The following is a 16,588-nucleotide window of genomic DNA, read 5'->3' as shown; positions in this document are numbered from 1 at the left end:
TGGGCCACCAAAGTCAGGCGCGGGGCGCTGCACTGCAACCTGACGGGCGGAAGCAAATGGCTGGGCCAGCACAGGTGTCTTGATTGGGCGATTTTGGAACAAATCCAATTACAATCATAATAATAATCAGAATTCAAATAACTATTAGAATCAGTTAAATGGGTGGGATATACAAAGGCAATCTTCTACCCACGTGGTCGCGGAGTTGGATCTCCGGGTGTGTTCAAAGATTTCTAGATTTCGAGCAGACGAGCTCGCGCGGGCGGGCAGGCAGCAACAAGGACGGGTAACAGCCAGTTGGTTGCATCTAGTCTCTACCACATCCCATCTATCCACCATGCCGCGTATCAGGAAAAGTGAGTGCAGCTATATCGAGGCGGGGTATGGCACAGACAGCTGACGCCCCGCTCAGAGACCTCCAACCGTCAGAACACTCGCGACCGCGCAAAGATCAACAAGAAGGTCTCGGAGCACAAGAAGAAGACCAAGCGCGATGGCAAGAAGAACCAGACATGGAAGTCGAGTAAGTCGACGTGCACTATACTCAACCCATCTGACACTTTGCAGAGAAGAAGCCTGACCTCGGCGTGCCCAACTCGTTCCACCTGAAGGACCAGGTGCTGGCCGAGATGTCGGCCGAGAAGCGCAAGGCCGAGGAGGAGCGTGAGGCTAGGAGGCAGGCCGCTCGCAAGGGCCACGTCGAGGAGGAGGAGGACACGCCCGGCATCTCGTCTGTCGCTGGCAGCTCGGTGCTCCCCCGTACCGGCCTCACCGCCACCGCCTCGGTTGCCGTCTCGAACGGCGACGACGACGTTCCCGAGCTCCTTGACTCGGACCTCCCTACGCTCCAGGCTGCTCTCGACGCCGCCGATGTCCTCCTCGAGGTTGTTGACGCTCGTGACATCCTCGGCGGAAGGAGTCTGAAGGTCGAGGAGCTCGTGACCGACGCTGGTAGCAAGGTGTTCCTCATCGTCAACAAGATTGGTGAGTGCTGGAGGAGCTGCCGAGGAGTCGGGTGCTAACACAGACAGACCTTGTTCCCCGCGAGGCTCTCCAGGCGTGGATCGCGCATCTCGACCTCCCCACGTACCTCTTCTCGTCCAAGGCCGAGCTCGGCAAGGAGGAGCTCCTCTCCAGCCTCGCCGGCCTGCTCGCCGAGAAGCGCAAGGGCAAGGGCAAGAAGGACGAGACTCTCACTGTTGCCCTCCTTGGTCTCCCCAACGTTGGCAAGACGTCGATTCTCAACACCCTCCTCGGCCGCGCCCAATTCAAGGCCGCCCCTGCCGTCCCAACAGCAGCCCAGGCCAAGAGCCCCGCGCCGACGACTCTCCACCCCGTCGAGATCGACGTTTCGCTCCCAGGAGGACAGACTGTTCGCGTCATCGACACGCCAGGATGGGAGTTCGTGGAGGAGGACGATGAGGATGACGAGGACGAGGATGAGGACGAGGAGGAGGACGAGGATGACGAGAAGTGGGACCTGCTCGAGGCGCGCGTGGCTGGCGACTTGTTGAGGCGTAACCTTGGCCGTGTCGACCGTGTCAAGGATGTCTTCCCTCTTGGTAAGCTAGCTCTATGACACCTGGACTTAGCTGACTCCCCAGTCAACTACATCCTCTCCAGGAGTAACGACCAGGACCTGATGCTCAAGTACAACGTCCCCTACTTCGAGGCTGGCAACATCGAGGCCTTCCTCACTGGCCTCGCCCGCGTCAACCAGCGCGTCAAGAAGTTCGGTGACCCCGACCACGATGGCGCGGCTCGCATCATCCTCCGCGACTGGGCCCACAACACGTTCCCTTACTATTCTACCGCCCCCGCCGGTGAGGCGATGGAGGTCGAGTTCTCGCGCCCCGACATGTCCGCTGTCCTGGAGCAGTGCAAGACCCGCAAGGAGCTCAAGGCGGCTACTGGCATTGTGCGTTTCGAGGCCAGTCAGCCCGACGCGCGTGACATCTTCCTCGACGACGACTACACCGCGATTGCCCAGCCCGAGTCTGACGAGGACGACGAGGACGAGGACGAGCTCGAGTTTGGCGAGGAGGACGAGCTCGACGACGACGAGGATGACGAGGAGGAGGAGGACGAGGGTGTGTTCATCGGCTCCGAGGACGGCGAGGAGCTCTCGCTCGAGGATGGTCCCGAGCCCTCGTCCGGTTCCGACGTTGAGGACGAGGACGAGGAGTCCGAGTCTGAGCCCGAGCCCGTGCCGGTCCGCGCTGGCAAGCGCAAGGCCGCGCCCACGTCGCCCGCCGACACGCGCAAGAAGGCCAAGACGGTCAGCTTCAAGGCCAAGCTCGAGGCGCCGCGCACCGTCCCGTCCAAGGGCGACAAGGAGGTGCGCCCGATCCTGAAGCGCAAGAGCCGCGGCGACAGCGAGGAGCCCGAGGCCGAGCAGCCCAAGGGCCGCAAGGCCCGTCTCGACAAGAAGGAGGAGGTCAAGGAGGTCAAGGTGACCAAGGCGAAGAAGGAGGAGCCGAAGAAGGCCGAGCCCAAGCCCAAGGCCGAGCCCAAGCCCAAGGCCGACAAGCCCAAGGCTGCCGCCAAGCCCGCTCCCAAGGCCGCTGCCCCCGCGCCCAAGAAGGAGAAGAAGACCAAGGGCAAGGCGAACGGCAGCGCCGGCGCCGAGGCCTACGACTTCTCCAAGCACTTCTAATTCTCAGCCTTCGCATCTAGACCGCCTCTCTGTACCATTTCTTGAGTTACAATATGCATCATCATCGGGATTGCAGGCAGTAGTGTTACAGTGCAGATGGCGGGACGAAGCCAGCCGCCACGGGCCGGCCTGTGCGCGGGTCGACAAGTCCCAAGAAGGCGTAGCTCCACAGCTGGAACGCGTTGCCCTCTGTCCCCTCGGGACTGATGGCGCCGAGGTCGCCGATGTCGAACTTGTTCGTTGTGGCGTTGAACACTGGGCTCCAGACTTCAGTGTACAGCACCGATTCCGAGCCGGCGATCGAGTCCCAGAGCCGGGTTTCTGCCTGCTTGAGGGACTCCACGAGAGCAGAGTCCTGACAGAATTGTTGGTTGAACCAGCTACTTTCCCCTTCCCGAGCCGGCCCCCAGCTGCTGCATGAAGCGAGCTGCTTGGACAAGCCGGCCGCCATCAGCGCCTGCTGCCAGCTCCAGGCGACGGCGCCGTGGTAGGCGCGGTTGGAGAACACATCGATGTTGGTGGTGTTCGGGTCGTAGGCGGCGTTGGCGACGACCATGCCCACGTTGGTGAGCAGGCCGCGGGGGTACGGCTGCATCGCTTCGACTGTTGCGCGAATCTGATTTGGCGAGGAGGCGACCGTGTCGTAGGCTAGGACAAAGCTGAGGTCCGAGTTCAGGACATTGACGGAGGAGATGATACGGCGGCCATCCTCGACCCATTCCTTGGCGTCGATCGATAGCGCATAGAATGTCGAGTTCCCATTTCTGCCGATGGTCTGGTTGGGCGAGTTCCAGCCCTCTGAGAGGGTAAATGTCGAGTTGAGAGCCCCAGCGCCGTACAGCAGCGACGAGGAGAGGTTGGCTCTGTCGACGTACCGGGCCAGGGAAGCCTCGGTTTCTTCCGGAGTGATGGTCACTTCAAACAAACGGCGTGCGCCTCTCGGTTTATTCCCAAGGTGGCTTGGTCCCGGAAAAGGAACATACGGATAGCCTTCCTTCAGATTTCCGTCTCTGGGTTGGGGCCAATGGAGGAGGGGTGCGGCTGGCCCACAGTTTAGGTCAAAGGGGTAGTTTCCCCAGCCGAGGCCGGCGAGTGAGTCACGCCAGTTCCCAATAGGATATGCCCGGCTCCCAACGAGGTCGCCGATGCGACCATGCACGCTGTACGGGAAGTCGGTTGTAAGGTTTACGATGTGCTCTCTGTTTCGGTTGACCAGCTCGTCAAAGGAACCCGGCACGAGCGTCGAGTTGCGCGCCAAGAAGGCTTCCATGCGCCTCCTGCCTGCCTGGGTTTGAAAGTAGTCGGACAAGACGGGCATGAGGAGGAAGTCGGTATCCGACATGGAGTAGTCGTACACGGGGGTACTGCCTAGTTCTGGCGTCCCGTTACGAATGTCTGCGTGGTCAGAGAACCGTCCGAGATGGCTACGCACTGAGAAACGCGGCATAGTCGCCAACCTGCTGTCAGCGAGCACTCGATGGCTGAACTCACAGTTTCCTCGTGGCAAATCTCTCCATTCGGACCGATACGCTGGATAACAGACGCCAGGATAGACTCGGTGGCCTCAGGCGAGAGTACCGGGAGGAGGAGCTTGAGCATTATGAGGCTATCTCGGCCAAAGTCTGGCGTCAGTGTCACCAGCACCGAACCAACTCACAAGTGAGGAAGCGCCACCCGCCGGCAAGGAAGACCGAGTCATACGCCAAGAAGGCGAGCTGCTGCGTCACATTGTGCGCCTTGTGCTTGATCGCGTCCAGAACAGACACGAGCACGGGCAGCTCCGGCTCGTTCGGCGTGGCGAACAGCTCGTCGGGGCCGAGCCCGCGCGGCGCCTCTGCCGAAGTAAAGTTGAACACGGCCGTGAAGCGCAGCGTCGCGTTTCGTGCCGGGTCAGGCCGCACCACGCTGATGGCCGGGGGCCAATCGGGGGATACGTGCAGCGCGGCGTTGTCCTCGGCGTCAAACTGGATATACTGGACCGTCGAGTTGTCCAGCCACCGCCGCTCGAGGGTCACGCGCCGCGGGCTGTGGTTCGCGAGAGAGTGCCGAAACTCGGGGTGCAGGACGCCGCCGCCCTCGACATAGTCGCGGATCGCGCGCACGCTTCCAACTGGGCGGGTTAGCGACAGGGTCTGAGGCAGAGAGACGGGAGCCTACTGATGGTCACGCCAAAGTCAAAGTCGCCCGAGACCTCGAGCAGCCCGCTGATGCCCGTCTGGTTGTGCTTCCCGGCCACGCTGACGAGGGATCCCGGCGCGACTGTGGCCCCGAGATCGGAGCCCACGGGGTGGAGGTAGGCCAACGTGCCCGTGTTGCCGTGGGGGAAGGCCGTGATGAAGCGCACCGGGTCGGTCGACGAGCTCGCGCTGGGAGGTGAGCATGGGCCGTTGCTTTCACCTACGACGAGAGCACGACCTGCGCCGCGGTTGCGCCGTCGCGGTACACCCAGTTGCTGTGCCCCGCAAAGTTGACTGGCCCGAACGTGAGGTCGGCGCTGCTCGCCCCGAGCGAGGTCGGGCGGAAGAAGGGCCCGCGCCTTGGGCTCGGGAGGAAGGAGAGGCCGAGGAAGACGGCCGAGAGGACGGGGAGGACGAGCGAGAGGGCGATGCGGGCGATGTCTGCACCGAGCAGCGGTGGGGAAGGGTCGTCGCGCTCGCCGCGCTTGCTGTCGGGCTTGTCCTTGTCGACCATTGCGAAGTGGCGAGTGTCAACGTGTCAACAAGTGCGATGCGGGCATAAGTGCAGACATGCCCGTTGACAAACTGCAATGACGTTGCGTCACATTCCCCAACCTCCCCCACCCAGCTCCCCCACCCCACCCGCCAGCACCATCAACGTCGTCGACAAGACTGCATCAACCAATACTACATCCGTACAGAATCAAAACCCGGAAACAAGAGTCCATGGGGGTATGCTACCCTAAGCCGAGGGCGCGGGGACGCCCTGGCGCTGGCGGCGCTCGGCGCTCGACTTCTCCGAGGCGTTGCGGATGGCCCAGGTGAACTCGTACGACTTGGCAGCGTCGTCCCAGCCCGAGAGGATGCGGGGGTCGTCGCCGCCCTCGACAGCGTCGATAAAGTTGGACATCTCGTTGTAGTAGGGGTCGTCGTTGGGCGTGTCAATGACCTCGAACTCGGCGCTGCCGGGGCGGCGGACGAGGAGCTTGGCCTCGCCGTAGGGGTCCTGCAGGATGAACTGGTAGCCGTCGGCGTAGACCTCGAGCTCGATGGCGTAGTCGCCGTCGTGGAGGATCAGGCCGTGGAGGAGGGTGCCGACGGCGCCGTTGGTGAACTTCCACGAGGCCTGGGTGACGCGGGGAATGCGCTCGTTGGGGGGGATGACCGACTCGTCAAAGCCGAGCTTGACGAGGTGGCCAAGCTTCTCGTCGGCCTCGATCGCGTGCGCTGAGAGCGAGTCGAGGTCGACGTCGCCGCCAAAGTAGCGGCACAGGTCGGCAAGGTGGGTGCCGTTCTCGATGATGGGGCCCTGGCACTTGGAGAGCGTCCAGAACTCGGGCTTGACGGCGAGCTCGTAGCTCATGATGTAGCGGCCGAAGGTGGCCATGACGGTGAGGTTGTTGTCCTCGAGGATCTTCTTGAGGAGCTGCGCCGACTTGAGGTAGCGGAGGCAGTGGCCGACCGAGACGACGCCCTTGTGCTGCTTCTCGAGGATGGCACCGACCTCCTTGCTCTGGTTGACGCTCTTGTCCCATGGCGCACCGGTAGCGATGGGCTTCTCGACGAAGATGGCCGAATCGGGGAAGAACTTGTTGATCTGGACCTCGAGGTCGGTGTGCGACTCGAGGCCGCCGCGGAACTGGGGAGGCGAGGCGACGAAGACGGCCTTGGGGACGGGAGCCGCGCCGGCCTTGACCTTGTCGGCGTAGGCGGCGAGGTTGGGGAGGATGACAGTGTCCTTGTAGCTGTCGCGGACGAAGACCTTGGCCTTCTCGTCGAGGCAGGCGCGGGCGCGGGGCTCGTTGGGGTCGATGACGGCGTGGACCTTGAGGCGGGGGCCGAGCTTGACCTCGGCGCGGCGGGCCATGTTCCAGGGGCCTGGGCCGTCAGCATCGTGACAGGGAGCAGGGGAAGGGAAACTGTGTGGACAGAGGCGGATATAGGGGAGGCGTCAGGAATCGTGTGCCGAATCCCTTGTACGCGACGCTGGTGCGTCATATCGGTCGGCATCTCCCCCACCTACACGACGACGATCACGATGGCACAAACAACACTAACCCTCAGGCGAGCCGAACATGGCCTGCGCGTGTCAGCAGGAGTCCGACGCGGAGGTTGGCAACTCACGAAGCCAGCGCCGACCATGATGGCGTCGAACTGGGGGCCCTCGTGGGAAGGGAGCCTGGAGAGTCAGCAGCTGCAGCACCACTCCTCGCGCAACGCACTTGAGGTCAGGCGCGTCGTAGGTGGGCGCCTGGAGGCCGCGGACCTCGGGGGTCGCCTGCGAGTTCTGGACACCAGTCATTGTGAGTGGGCGGTGGTGTGGGCGGGTGGCTGGGAGGGGGCGGAGGCGGGGCGCGAGGCGGGAGACGGAGGGCAGGATTCTGGAGAGGAGCATTGTCGTGCCGAGCTGTTATGTACTGTTCTGGCTGTGCTGTGGGTGATGCAGAGTGAGAGGACGTGGCCGTCGCAGTGGCCGGGAGTGCAACTAACACCGGCCCGGGACGGCAGCGAGCGTCCACCTGCTCACGCCGTACCCCATCGGACTTACCCCCGCTCGTGGGCTCACACGCAGTAGATCCAGCACTGCCGGGCCAACGCCGTGCCATGGGTGTGCTCTGTCGGTCGAGTGCTTGCCCATGCGCTACCATGCACACCGACGTCACGGTAGTGCTTCTACGCGCTACCTGATTCACCGACCTCACGGCAGTACTCTTGCTCAAGTCATCAGCCACCCAGAAGCCCCGGCAGAGCAGTGGTAGGTATGCCGAGGCACGTAGGGCCAGATCACTTCACGTGGGGCCACGACAATGTAGCTGTAGCTTGCAGTGGCGGTAAGGTCCTCACCCGGCATCAGAGGTTCCAGAGACGGCGTTGCAGAGCACGGCCAAGACACGGACACGGCGTGAGCTAAGCCACAAGCACTGCCGCCGGCACCGGCGCCATCAACCTTCCCCATCTTGAGCCCATGCTTCCAGTCATCCAGCACATCCTCTTACCTGCCCGGGATGTAGCATGCGGCAAACACTAGCCGCACGCAGCCACGCATGTCAGAACTCGTGTGCACATCCGGCCAGTAGCGTGGGGCTGGGCCATCACGCCGCTGGGCCCCACAACACTTTGGTTGGCCGGAACTGCTACGTCGGTGCCTGGGAATCACGCTGCGGATTGTGCTTTTCCGAGCGGGCTGCGTGGTTGAAACGTCCATGAGACTCGGGCCGGGGGAGCAAACTGCCTTGCGCGCGTATACTTAAGGACGTCCACGAGGAAGGGAGGCTCGGGATGGTCCCCCCGCTCAAGGAGTCTTCCGAAGGAGCTGGTGCGGGGGCTTGCGTTCGGCGGACTGCGGCCCGCGATCGGTTGAGCCCATCCCGCGGCAGACAGCATCCCGAATTCCCACAGCATCCACATCCAGATGGAGTCGACGGGCTCGTTGAGACGTTGATGCATGCAAAGCTAGAGTCGCTTGTCTCGTATGCTGTGCATGTTGGAGCTGTGGCCCGCGCTTCGCTCAGCTCGCCACCTTGCTGCAAAGTCGGGCGCGAGACGGACGACTCAACGCCGGTCGGTACGGCACGGCGATAGAGTTGGCCGAGGCCGTCACCTGCTCGGCCAAGATTGAGCCAGATGGCATGCAACTAGACAGCCGATGTTGACGCGACCATATTTGAAGGCAGCCTCACCTTGACTACTGTCGATTCATCCCACCCAGCAGTATCAATCCGCAAGCATCAAGCTCATCCAACATGGCAGTAGGACCCTCCGCAATCGAGCAGCGTTTCGACCCGTCTAAGGTGAAATGGACGCTTCTCAAGGAGAACGACCCGGCGCTCGACGACAAGAAGCGCAACATCTTCTGCGCTTACAACCACACAGGGGAGATGCACATGCTTGAGAAGCCGGTGCCCGAGCCCAAGGCGGGCGAGGTGCTGCTTCATGTCCGTGCGACTGGAATCTGTGGGTGAGTAACTCGGTCTCGCTTCGCCCTCACGTTCTGACCGCCGGGTAGATCCGACCTTCACTTCTGGAAGCACGGCGGGATCGGTGACACCAAGCTGGCCGACGAGTGTGGGGCGGGGCACGAGTCTGCCGGCGAGATCATCGCCCTTGGCGAGGGAGTTGAGGGCTGGAAGGTCGGTGACCGCGTCGCCATCGAGGCCGGTATTCCATGCGGGCAGGCGAGCTGCCGATTCTGCCTTGAGGGACGCTACAACCAGTGTAAGTTTGTCTGTTTAGGGGTTAAGCTCACCTCACAGGCCAGAACATGGTCTTCCACTCATCGCCGCCGTTCCACGGCACACTCACGAGGTTCATCGCCCACCCCGCCGCGTGGCTGCACAAGCTGCCCGACAATGTCAGCTTTGAAGAGGGCAGCCTGGTCGAGCCGTTGAGCGTCGCGCTCGCCGGCCTGGAGGCGGTGGACGTAAAGCTCGGTGACCCGGTGTTGATCTGGTAGGTCCTTGGTGCCCGTGCTGTAGCTGAACGTCAGCGGCGCCGGCCCCATCGGCTTGGTGACCCTGCTATCTGCGCACGCGGCGGGTTGCTACCCCATCGTCATCACCGACCTCGTTTCCAACCGGCTCGAGTTTGCGAAGAAGCTCGTGCCGACGGTGCGGACGTTCCAGATCGAGCGGGATGCCGAGCCCAAGGCAACGGCCGATAAGATCCAGGAGCTCGCGGGCACCCCCCTCAAGGTCGCGCTCGAGTGTACCGGTTTCGAGAGCAGCATCACCACTGCGATCTATGTTAGTGGGCATGTACAAGGGCGGTACTCACCTTCAGTCCCTCGACTCCAACGGTAAAGTCTGTGTGATCGGCATTGGGGCGAGTACGCAAAGCGTGAGTGCAGAGCCCGACCCCAGAGAGCTGACGCCAGTACCCCTTCGTGTGGTGCTCTTGGAAAGAGATTCAGCTCAACTTCTTGTTCCGATACAAGCACCAAGTGGGTAGAGTGTAGAGGCGTGGAGCTTACCCGTAGTACCCCAAGGCGCTGCGGCTGATCGAAGGCGGCCTGATCGACGTCAAGCCGCTCGTGTCGCACCGGTTCGCGCTCGAGAAGGCCGTGAACGCGTTCCATGCTGCTGCAAACCCGGCCGAGGGCGCGATCAAGGTGCAGATTCTGGACCTGTAGGGGGGTGGTGTATGTCGTGTAGAGGAGTGCAAGAATGATGGACCGTGTGGGTGGTTGGAGGAAGACAGTCGCGCGTGCGGAGGAAGGGAAGACGAGTCGCCCGTCCTGGGCGTCGTGACTGACTTGACCACTTTTGCACTCACCTCATCTCATCTTTCCTCACTCATTCATTCTCATTCTCTCTCTCACTCTCTCATTCGCCACCTGTACTCTACCTGTATCTTATTCCCCTCACCTTATCCCTGTATCAGTATCCTGTGCAGCCCGTCCCCTCTCCCTCGTACCACGACTGTAACCGAATCGCCCATTCCTCTTCGTCCACCCGCCACCCACATGAGTACCCCGCTTGGCTTGTACCCCGACCAGGGAAACCGTGTGTCTACCTTCTATCATACCAGCTCACATCCTTCCTCAGGCCCCACCCAAGAAACCGCCCGTGGAAGGAAGAGCATCAAGTGCTTAAACTGCCAGGCGCGTCGCGCAGTGCGTTATCTGCCTACTTGACCCACATAGGCGCACAGCTAACAGCCCAGAAATGCTCCTCCGATCGACCAGCCTGCATACAATGCCTCAACCGCGGCGAGGTGTGCTGCTACAACGGCGAGACGGCAGTCGAGAATGATCAGTTACGTGGTTTACGCTCGCGCGTCGCCCAGTTAAGCGACAAGGACAAGGCCAAGTACCAGAAGCGCAAGGCCAAGGTCGTGGCGGGCGACAGCGAGGAAGACGGCCCGTCGCTCCGCAAGGTGCGCTCCACTCCAACGCTGGGTCAAGACACCGGGCTTGTACCACCGGTGCCTCCCCTTCCTTACTGGACTCGCTCGGCCAGCAAGTCACCGACCATGGAGCAAATGATCCCCGGTGTGGTGTACAACCTTGCCGAAGCTCAGCACAACGCTCGCCGCAGCACTCCAAACCTCCGCCACAGCATTGCTGCCGATTCCTACAACCCGAACCTGCCGTCCACGCCCATCATGGCGAATGCGAGCCTTCATTCCCCTGTTCCCAGACGTGCTTCAACAGCTCCACAAGCCTTCAGCTTCGTCAACTACACGGAGGACGATGCCGAGGAGCTGATGGAGGCTGTGGCCCCCTCTGGCGGCCGCGGTGGTGGCGGTACCCCTCAAAAGTCACGCCAACGCAAGCCGTCGGTGCTGAGCTCGGATGACGAGTTTAATCCGACACCGAAGGCGCGAGCTCGCCACCAATCAATCCCCGCTCGCAAGTCGTCTCTCAAGACGGTGAAGTCCGTGGGCAACTTGGCTCGTCCACCGAGCAGGCTGCTTTCGCCTATCTCCACCGATGTCGCGCAGGCATCATTCGCTCCGAATCAGACCCCGATGTCGGCCATGGCCGCAGCTACCTACTCGGCTCCATTGGTTGAGCCTGCGCCGCGTACGCTGAGGCGCTACGCCAGCGCCAACTTCTCTCCTTCGTTGTCCTCTGTGGCGGACGTGCCGGATCAGCTCATCGACCCTCAGCTTCGAATCGGCGGGATCCCTGACTTTGGTTCAAATGCACAGGCACCGGTTCCTGCTTGGGACGGTCCTTCGGCGGGGGCGACTGTTCCCCCCATGTGCTCGACGCCACTCACTCCTGCTCCGGCGCAGGCTTTCACGTTCATGAGGCCCGGGAGCCCGAGTCTCTACGTGCGCATCCCTCAGGCGGCACCTCATGTCTCAGTGACTGTGTCTTCCGAGTCGGTGGCCGCCCCTCCTGCGGCCTCGCCATCCATGCCGCCGCCGAACGGCTTCCCCCCACTGCCCCCTCTCCCTACCCCACGATGGGCAGGTGCTCTACCTTCACCAGACCCCTCGGTCCCCAGCCCCGCCGCTCCAACTCTTCACCTCGACGACGTCGTCAAGCAGGGCGTTACCACCGACCCATACCTGTTAGTCACCGCACCGGTGCGCTCGCCCTCGCCAGCGTTCGCCTGGGGCGCCCAGTCGAACCGCAAGGTGTCCGACCCCCTTGGGGAGCTTGCGCTCAACTGGCACGCCTCGCTACCACCTGTCGCCCCGAGCCCCATCAACAGCGCCCCGCCGACCCCGTTCCTCTCGGTCCCTGGGATGAGTGGATACTTTATGTGGGTTCCCGAGCCTGGCCAGCCAACCGGGGTGCTGCCAATCCCTGCCGGGGTGGAGCAGGCTGCTGCGGTGCAGGATGGTCAGCCGCCTGAGTGATGCAAGAGTGATGCAAGAGCGAGCCGTGTCGAAGCAGTAGCCTGTATGGTTCCATGTCGTATGTCGCAGGCTGTATGCATGAAAGTGACCTGTGATATCATTGTTGCGATAAAGCCGAGATCCGGCATCGAGGCACGGCAACCGGTCGTGGCACACGTCGTCGATTTTGGGTGGCGGTGTCGTCTGGCCCCAGACAGGCTCATCGCGGCACGTAGTCTCGAAGCATTCTTATCGGGCCGCGTGCTGCCATCCAGGGCATTACGGGCAGTTGCAAAGTCTGGAAGATGGTGTTCCTAGGGAACCAGCCAAAACGAGCGGCAGAGCAGTCGCGTGATAGCAGGGGCTCGACATCCGCCCTATCCATCTTCACCCCGATCACTGCGCCTGGCCGCTCGCCCGGCCAGCCCGCGGCCGTCCTCTAATCCAGCAATAGCCCGGCCTCGCCACGGCGGCCGGCACAGCACCGACTGCATCGCGATGCTGAAACATGACTATCTAAACGGCTGGCCCCAGCTCGACTTTTCACAGTGGCAACAACCGACGTCACCAGCGCTCTTGATCTAAAAGCGACGCATGCACTTTCGCGCCGCCATCACCCCTCCTCTTGCGGTATAACAACACCACCATGGGCGAGAAGAAGGAAAACCCATTCAGCGACAAGTACAAGTCGGGTGTCCAGCCGCCACTGTCCCAGAACCCCAACGTCGTCGTCGCGCAGGACGACCCGCCCCCCAGCTACTTCAACCCGCCGCCGCCGGTCGACCGCCGCCTCGGCACCCTCCAGACCCACCACTTGGCCCAAGCCGCGGGCGACGACCCGTTCTCTACCCCGCCCATCCGGATCCCCAAGCCGCCGCCTGACCCGCGAGGCCCTTGCGCCGTCAGCCCCCCGCCGCGACGGAGCATCGAGTTCGACCCCAACCGCTCGCCGAACATCGAGTTCGAGCCGGACCGCGACTACAGCTACAAGCCGCAGCCTCGAGTATTTGGCGCTGGTGACCCCCGAATTGATAAGGGCATCAACACCGACTACGATACCAACCTCAAGCCAGAGTACAACGCGTACTACAACACTGTCAAGCCCCACCCTAACCCGTACGACGACGTCCCGACCGCCGAGGCCTCCCAGCGCCTGAGTATCGCCAACGAGGAAAACAGCCGCGACGACGGCCACAACCCCCCGCCGCTGCCGCTGCGCCCGTGCGCCGAAGATCATCCGGAGAGGAAGAAGAGCGTAGTCAAGAGAGGGCAGGACAAGCTCAAGTCTCGACACGAGAAGATCAAGCACAAGCTCAAGGGATCAGGAGAGAAGGAGAAGATGGACCGCAACGACTACGCAGATATGGACGAGCACGAGACGCGCCGCCCGCGCGGAGGGGTGTGGCAGAAGGAGCGGCGCGACTGGCGCACTGGAGAGCCGATCGACGACGACTCGATCTACCGCCACGACCTGCACGACGCAGGATACCGTGAGTGCCATGCCGGGCCTACGGGCAGCGCTGACAGTAGGGAAACTCTCGATCGTGACCTTTGCCCGTGCGCTCGGCTTCCATCCCACCCTGTAGAGGACGGCCAGCCCCGCTCTCGACGCGGCAGCAAGAGCCGCGTGCAGCAGGGAGGCTGCACCGACTGCGCGTTGTATTTCATTGCCATCTTTGTGCCCCCTATCCCGGTGTTGATGAAGATTGGATGGGGGTGCGAGATCATCATCAACATTGTGGTAAGTTCTTTGAGGTGCTCTTGGCGCATGGCTGACTCGCCCAGCTGTGGATCTGTGGATGGGTCCTCGGCGTCATTCACGCGTGGTACATCATCTACACCAACCCCGGCATCTCGATGTAGAGGAGCGTATAGTACAGGCAGTATAATGAGTACAGTGATTAATGCATCGGCGTGGCAGTATGCGGCGTGAGGTACTGGGCGGGTCTTGCGAGGAGAGTGCGGTGGAACAGGCGCAAGTTAACTGGAAGTGCAGCAGACGAAGTATGGCTCTCCTCTCTGGGTGCGGTATCATGTCCGGCTGCACCCAGCCGCCCAATTGCCATGGACCCCAAGTGCCACATTGCCACCAGGTGGATGCTGCGGACTAAGGCCTGCATGCAGTATCCCGGAGCCAGTGAGCATTGTAGCACGCTGCATGCATCTCGACGCCCTCTACCCCCTCTGCGCACTGCCAGATCGCTAGAGTGATTGCATGTCGACAGATCACCGGGGCGCGGGTTGATGATTGCCAGATGACTGCCGAGCCGCCACCCCAAAAATCGCGTCGGCCAACAAACACACTGTCAACCACACACATCTCACCTCATCCCATTCGTCTTCCTCCCACTCTCCCACTAGACTCCTTCATACCACTACACAATGCCCGACCCACCCCCCTGGATGTACCCGCGCAACTTCGCCCTCGGGTCGTACACCACGCCCCTCCCATTCCCCCTCCTGCCCTCGTACTCATCCTCGCCGCTCAAGAACGACGAGGAGCTCGACGCCGTCGTGCGCGAGGAGGAGGCGAAGGCCGAGCTCAAGGCCTCTGGTGAGTCAGCTCATTTCGACTTCATGTACCCAGCTGACTCGTACAGCGCAGCGCAGCACCCCGGCCACCCAGCCCGTGTTCCACCTCGCTCCGCGCAAGGATCAGAGCTGGGCGCGTGCGCCGGCGGGCTTCAACTGTCTCAACTGTCGGCGCAAGAGCAAAGTGAGTGGCGTCACGGCTTCTCTCTCACCCGAGCCCCTCTCCCTCCCCTCCCCCAAGCTCACACTGACACCCCAGAAATGCGGCGGCGAGCGCCCGGCCTGCAACTTCTGCATCGAGAAAGGCGTCGACTGCTACTACAAGGACACGCACTCGCACCTCCCCGAGTACCAGGAGCTGTACAACAAGGTTCTCGGGTCAAGGAACGCGTCAGACAAGCGACGTCGCCAGATCAAGGCCGGACGCGGCCCGAGCAAGCCGCGCAACGTTTCTGCCCCCGTGACGGCCGCCGAGATCGACGCGCAGATCGAGGAATTGATCGAGCTCGGCGACAACAACAAGGCCAGCGGATCAAACACCGACGGCAGACCCCAGTCGAACGGCGAATCTACTGCGTTTGCTCTCACTCCAGTCACCGAGCAGTCGTTCGAGAGCGAGGAGGGCAGCAACGACGTGGCGGCGCTGGCCCAGCCAAGCCTTCTTCCAGCTTTTACCTCGTCGGTTCCATCAAAGCGCGCTGCCACCTCGCCCCTCTCCCCGCGCCCTCGTCGCGTGTCTTTCCCCATGATGGGCGGTCACGAGGCCGAGCATCACAGACAGGAGGCCCCTCCAACCCATTCAGCCGATGCTGGGCCTCAGCTCACGCAGACCAGCTCGAGCCTGATCTACTCCTCCACTGACGACCGCCCGCCCCCCAGCCCTACCGAGATGAGCGAGCTCGACATCGGCCCAAGCGTCTTGCGTCCCCGCAGTGGGAGTGCTCCGGCTCTGCCCACCAATATCCGCTCCAACCAGGTCAACAGCACGAACCTTCTCCCACCGCCCAGTGCGCCGCCTGCCGAGCCAAACCTCGCTGCCACACACCTGCCGCTCCTCCCTATCGGCGCCCTCTTCCCGCAGATCCTCAACCGGGCTGGTATGACCCCGGGCACCATGCCCAGCGTCAATCTATTTGCAGGGAACAATGATACTGTGCCCGGCCTCGCGGCACTCGCGCAGAAGTTCGAAGCGCACGCCCACATCTTCCGCCCCCGTCGCATGCCTTCGCTCGGGACTCCGACGCCGGCCTCGAGAGACCCCAACGCCCTCGGCCTGTCGCTCTACCCCTCCCCGAGGGCCGAGACCGCCACAATCCCCCATAACGACAACAAGCACCACCCCGGTCCACCCAACCTAGCGCTCCGCCGCTTCCCAGGCCCGCCGGTGTTTGTCGGCCCTGCTCTCATTCGACCCATCGCGCAGCCGGTGCCGGCACCCGAGGACGGCCCAGTCGCCTACCCCTACTTCCTCCCCAACTCGAGCTGGCACCCCGCGCCGAACATGCTTCCCAACAATCTAATCGTGCGCCCGCCGCCTCACAGCCTGCCACAACCTCCTTCCCCCTCGCCCTTCGCGTTCGGCATGCCAGCCGTCAACATGCCACACATCCCGCGCGGAAACTCCCTCCACCTCACCGACCACCATGTGGTTGAGGGCCCCAAGCCCGACAACCCCGTCGTCGAGGGCCCGCATTCTAACCTAGATGCTTATGACCCCAAGGCCCCTCTGAGTGCCGGTTGGCCCTACCCTCGATCGGTGTGGGCGACACCACAGTGAACCAAGAGCCACGCTCGACCTCGTCTCGGATCAGGTTTCTTGTAGAAACACATACACGGCGTTTAGCCTTCGGAGCACCCACATAAAATGTATGTATGCATGACTGTTCAGCATGAGCGCATGCAGGCGTTCACAAGTGCATGACATCGTTACCCT

At 62.5% G+C, this 16,588-nt stretch overlaps 8 protein-coding genes across 8 annotated transcripts; 5 read left to right on the top strand and 3 right to left on the bottom strand.

Annotated features, from left to right (window-relative positions):
• Window positions 1-337: 337 nt before the first annotated feature.
• On the top strand, window positions 338-2,656 carry Q8F55_004577 (uncharacterized protein; the record flags this gene model as incomplete). Its single annotated transcript, XM_069353090.1, has 5 exons — window positions 338-356; window positions 413-523; window positions 568-984; window positions 1,032-1,562; window positions 1,605-2,656. The coding sequence occupies 5 exons, from the start codon at window positions 338-340 to the stop codon at window positions 2,654-2,656; spliced, it is 2,130 nt and encodes a 709-aa protein (XP_069210508.1).
• Window positions 2,657-2,741: 85 nt separating this feature from the next.
• Window positions 2,742-3,998, bottom strand: Q8F55_004576 (uncharacterized protein; the record flags this gene model as incomplete). Its single annotated transcript, XM_069353089.1, has 1 exon — window positions 2,742-3,998. One exon carries the CDS (start codon window positions 3,996-3,998, stop codon window positions 2,742-2,744), a length of 1,257 nt encoding a protein of 418 aa, XP_069210507.1.
• A 1,055-nt stretch (window positions 3,999-5,053) lies between these two features.
• On the bottom strand, window positions 5,054-5,347 carry Q8F55_004575 (uncharacterized protein; the record flags this gene model as incomplete). Its single annotated transcript, XM_069353088.1, has 1 exon — window positions 5,054-5,347. One exon carries the CDS (start codon window positions 5,345-5,347, stop codon window positions 5,054-5,056), a length of 294 nt encoding a protein of 97 aa, XP_069210506.1.
• Window positions 5,348-5,575: 228 nt separating this feature from the next.
• Window positions 5,576-7,135, bottom strand: Q8F55_004574 (uncharacterized protein; the record flags this gene model as incomplete). The annotated part of the gene is made up of 4 exons (XM_069353087.1): window positions 5,576-6,711; window positions 6,892-6,913; window positions 6,958-7,012; window positions 7,056-7,135. The coding sequence occupies 4 exons, from the start codon at window positions 7,133-7,135 to the stop codon at window positions 5,576-5,578; spliced, it is 1,293 nt and encodes a 430-aa protein (XP_069210505.1).
• Window positions 7,136-8,576: 1,441 nt separating this feature from the next.
• Q8F55_004573 (uncharacterized protein) lies at window positions 8,577-9,961 on the top strand (the record flags this gene model as incomplete). Its single annotated transcript, XM_069353086.1, has 7 exons — window positions 8,577-8,791; window positions 8,840-9,048; window positions 9,087-9,282; window positions 9,320-9,575; window positions 9,613-9,669; window positions 9,707-9,772; window positions 9,809-9,961. 7 exons carry the CDS (start codon window positions 8,577-8,579, stop codon window positions 9,959-9,961), a joined length of 1,152 nt encoding a protein of 383 aa, XP_069210504.1.
• Window positions 9,962-10,803: 842 nt separating this feature from the next.
• Q8F55_004572 (uncharacterized protein) lies at window positions 10,804-12,144 on the top strand (the record flags this gene model as incomplete). Its single annotated transcript, XM_069353085.1, has 1 exon — window positions 10,804-12,144. The coding sequence occupies one exon, from the start codon at window positions 10,804-10,806 to the stop codon at window positions 12,142-12,144; it is 1,341 nt and encodes a 446-aa protein (XP_069210503.1).
• A 625-nt stretch (window positions 12,145-12,769) lies between these two features.
• Window positions 12,770-13,986, top strand: Q8F55_004571 (uncharacterized protein; the record flags this gene model as incomplete). The annotated part of the gene is made up of 3 exons (XM_069353084.1): window positions 12,770-13,613; window positions 13,710-13,864; window positions 13,909-13,986. The coding sequence occupies 3 exons, from the start codon at window positions 12,770-12,772 to the stop codon at window positions 13,984-13,986; spliced, it is 1,077 nt and encodes a 358-aa protein (XP_069210502.1).
• Window positions 13,987-14,505: 519 nt separating this feature from the next.
• On the top strand, window positions 14,506-16,432 carry Q8F55_004570 (uncharacterized protein; the record flags this gene model as incomplete). Its single annotated transcript, XM_069353083.1, has 3 exons — window positions 14,506-14,677; window positions 14,724-14,839; window positions 14,915-16,432. The coding sequence occupies 3 exons, from the start codon at window positions 14,506-14,508 to the stop codon at window positions 16,430-16,432; spliced, it is 1,806 nt and encodes a 601-aa protein (XP_069210501.1).
• Between the last annotated feature and the right edge of the window lie 156 nt (window positions 16,433-16,588).

Source organism: Vanrija albida (genome assembly GCF_041260175.1).
Source record: "Vanrija albida strain AlHP1 chromosome Unknown contig_3, whole genome shotgun sequence".
Classification (NCBI taxonomy): domain Eukaryota; kingdom Fungi; phylum Basidiomycota; class Tremellomycetes; order Trichosporonales; family Trichosporonaceae; genus Vanrija; species Vanrija albida.
Note: the sequence above shows the minus strand (reverse complement) of the source record. Positions and strands in the feature narration are given on the sequence as shown.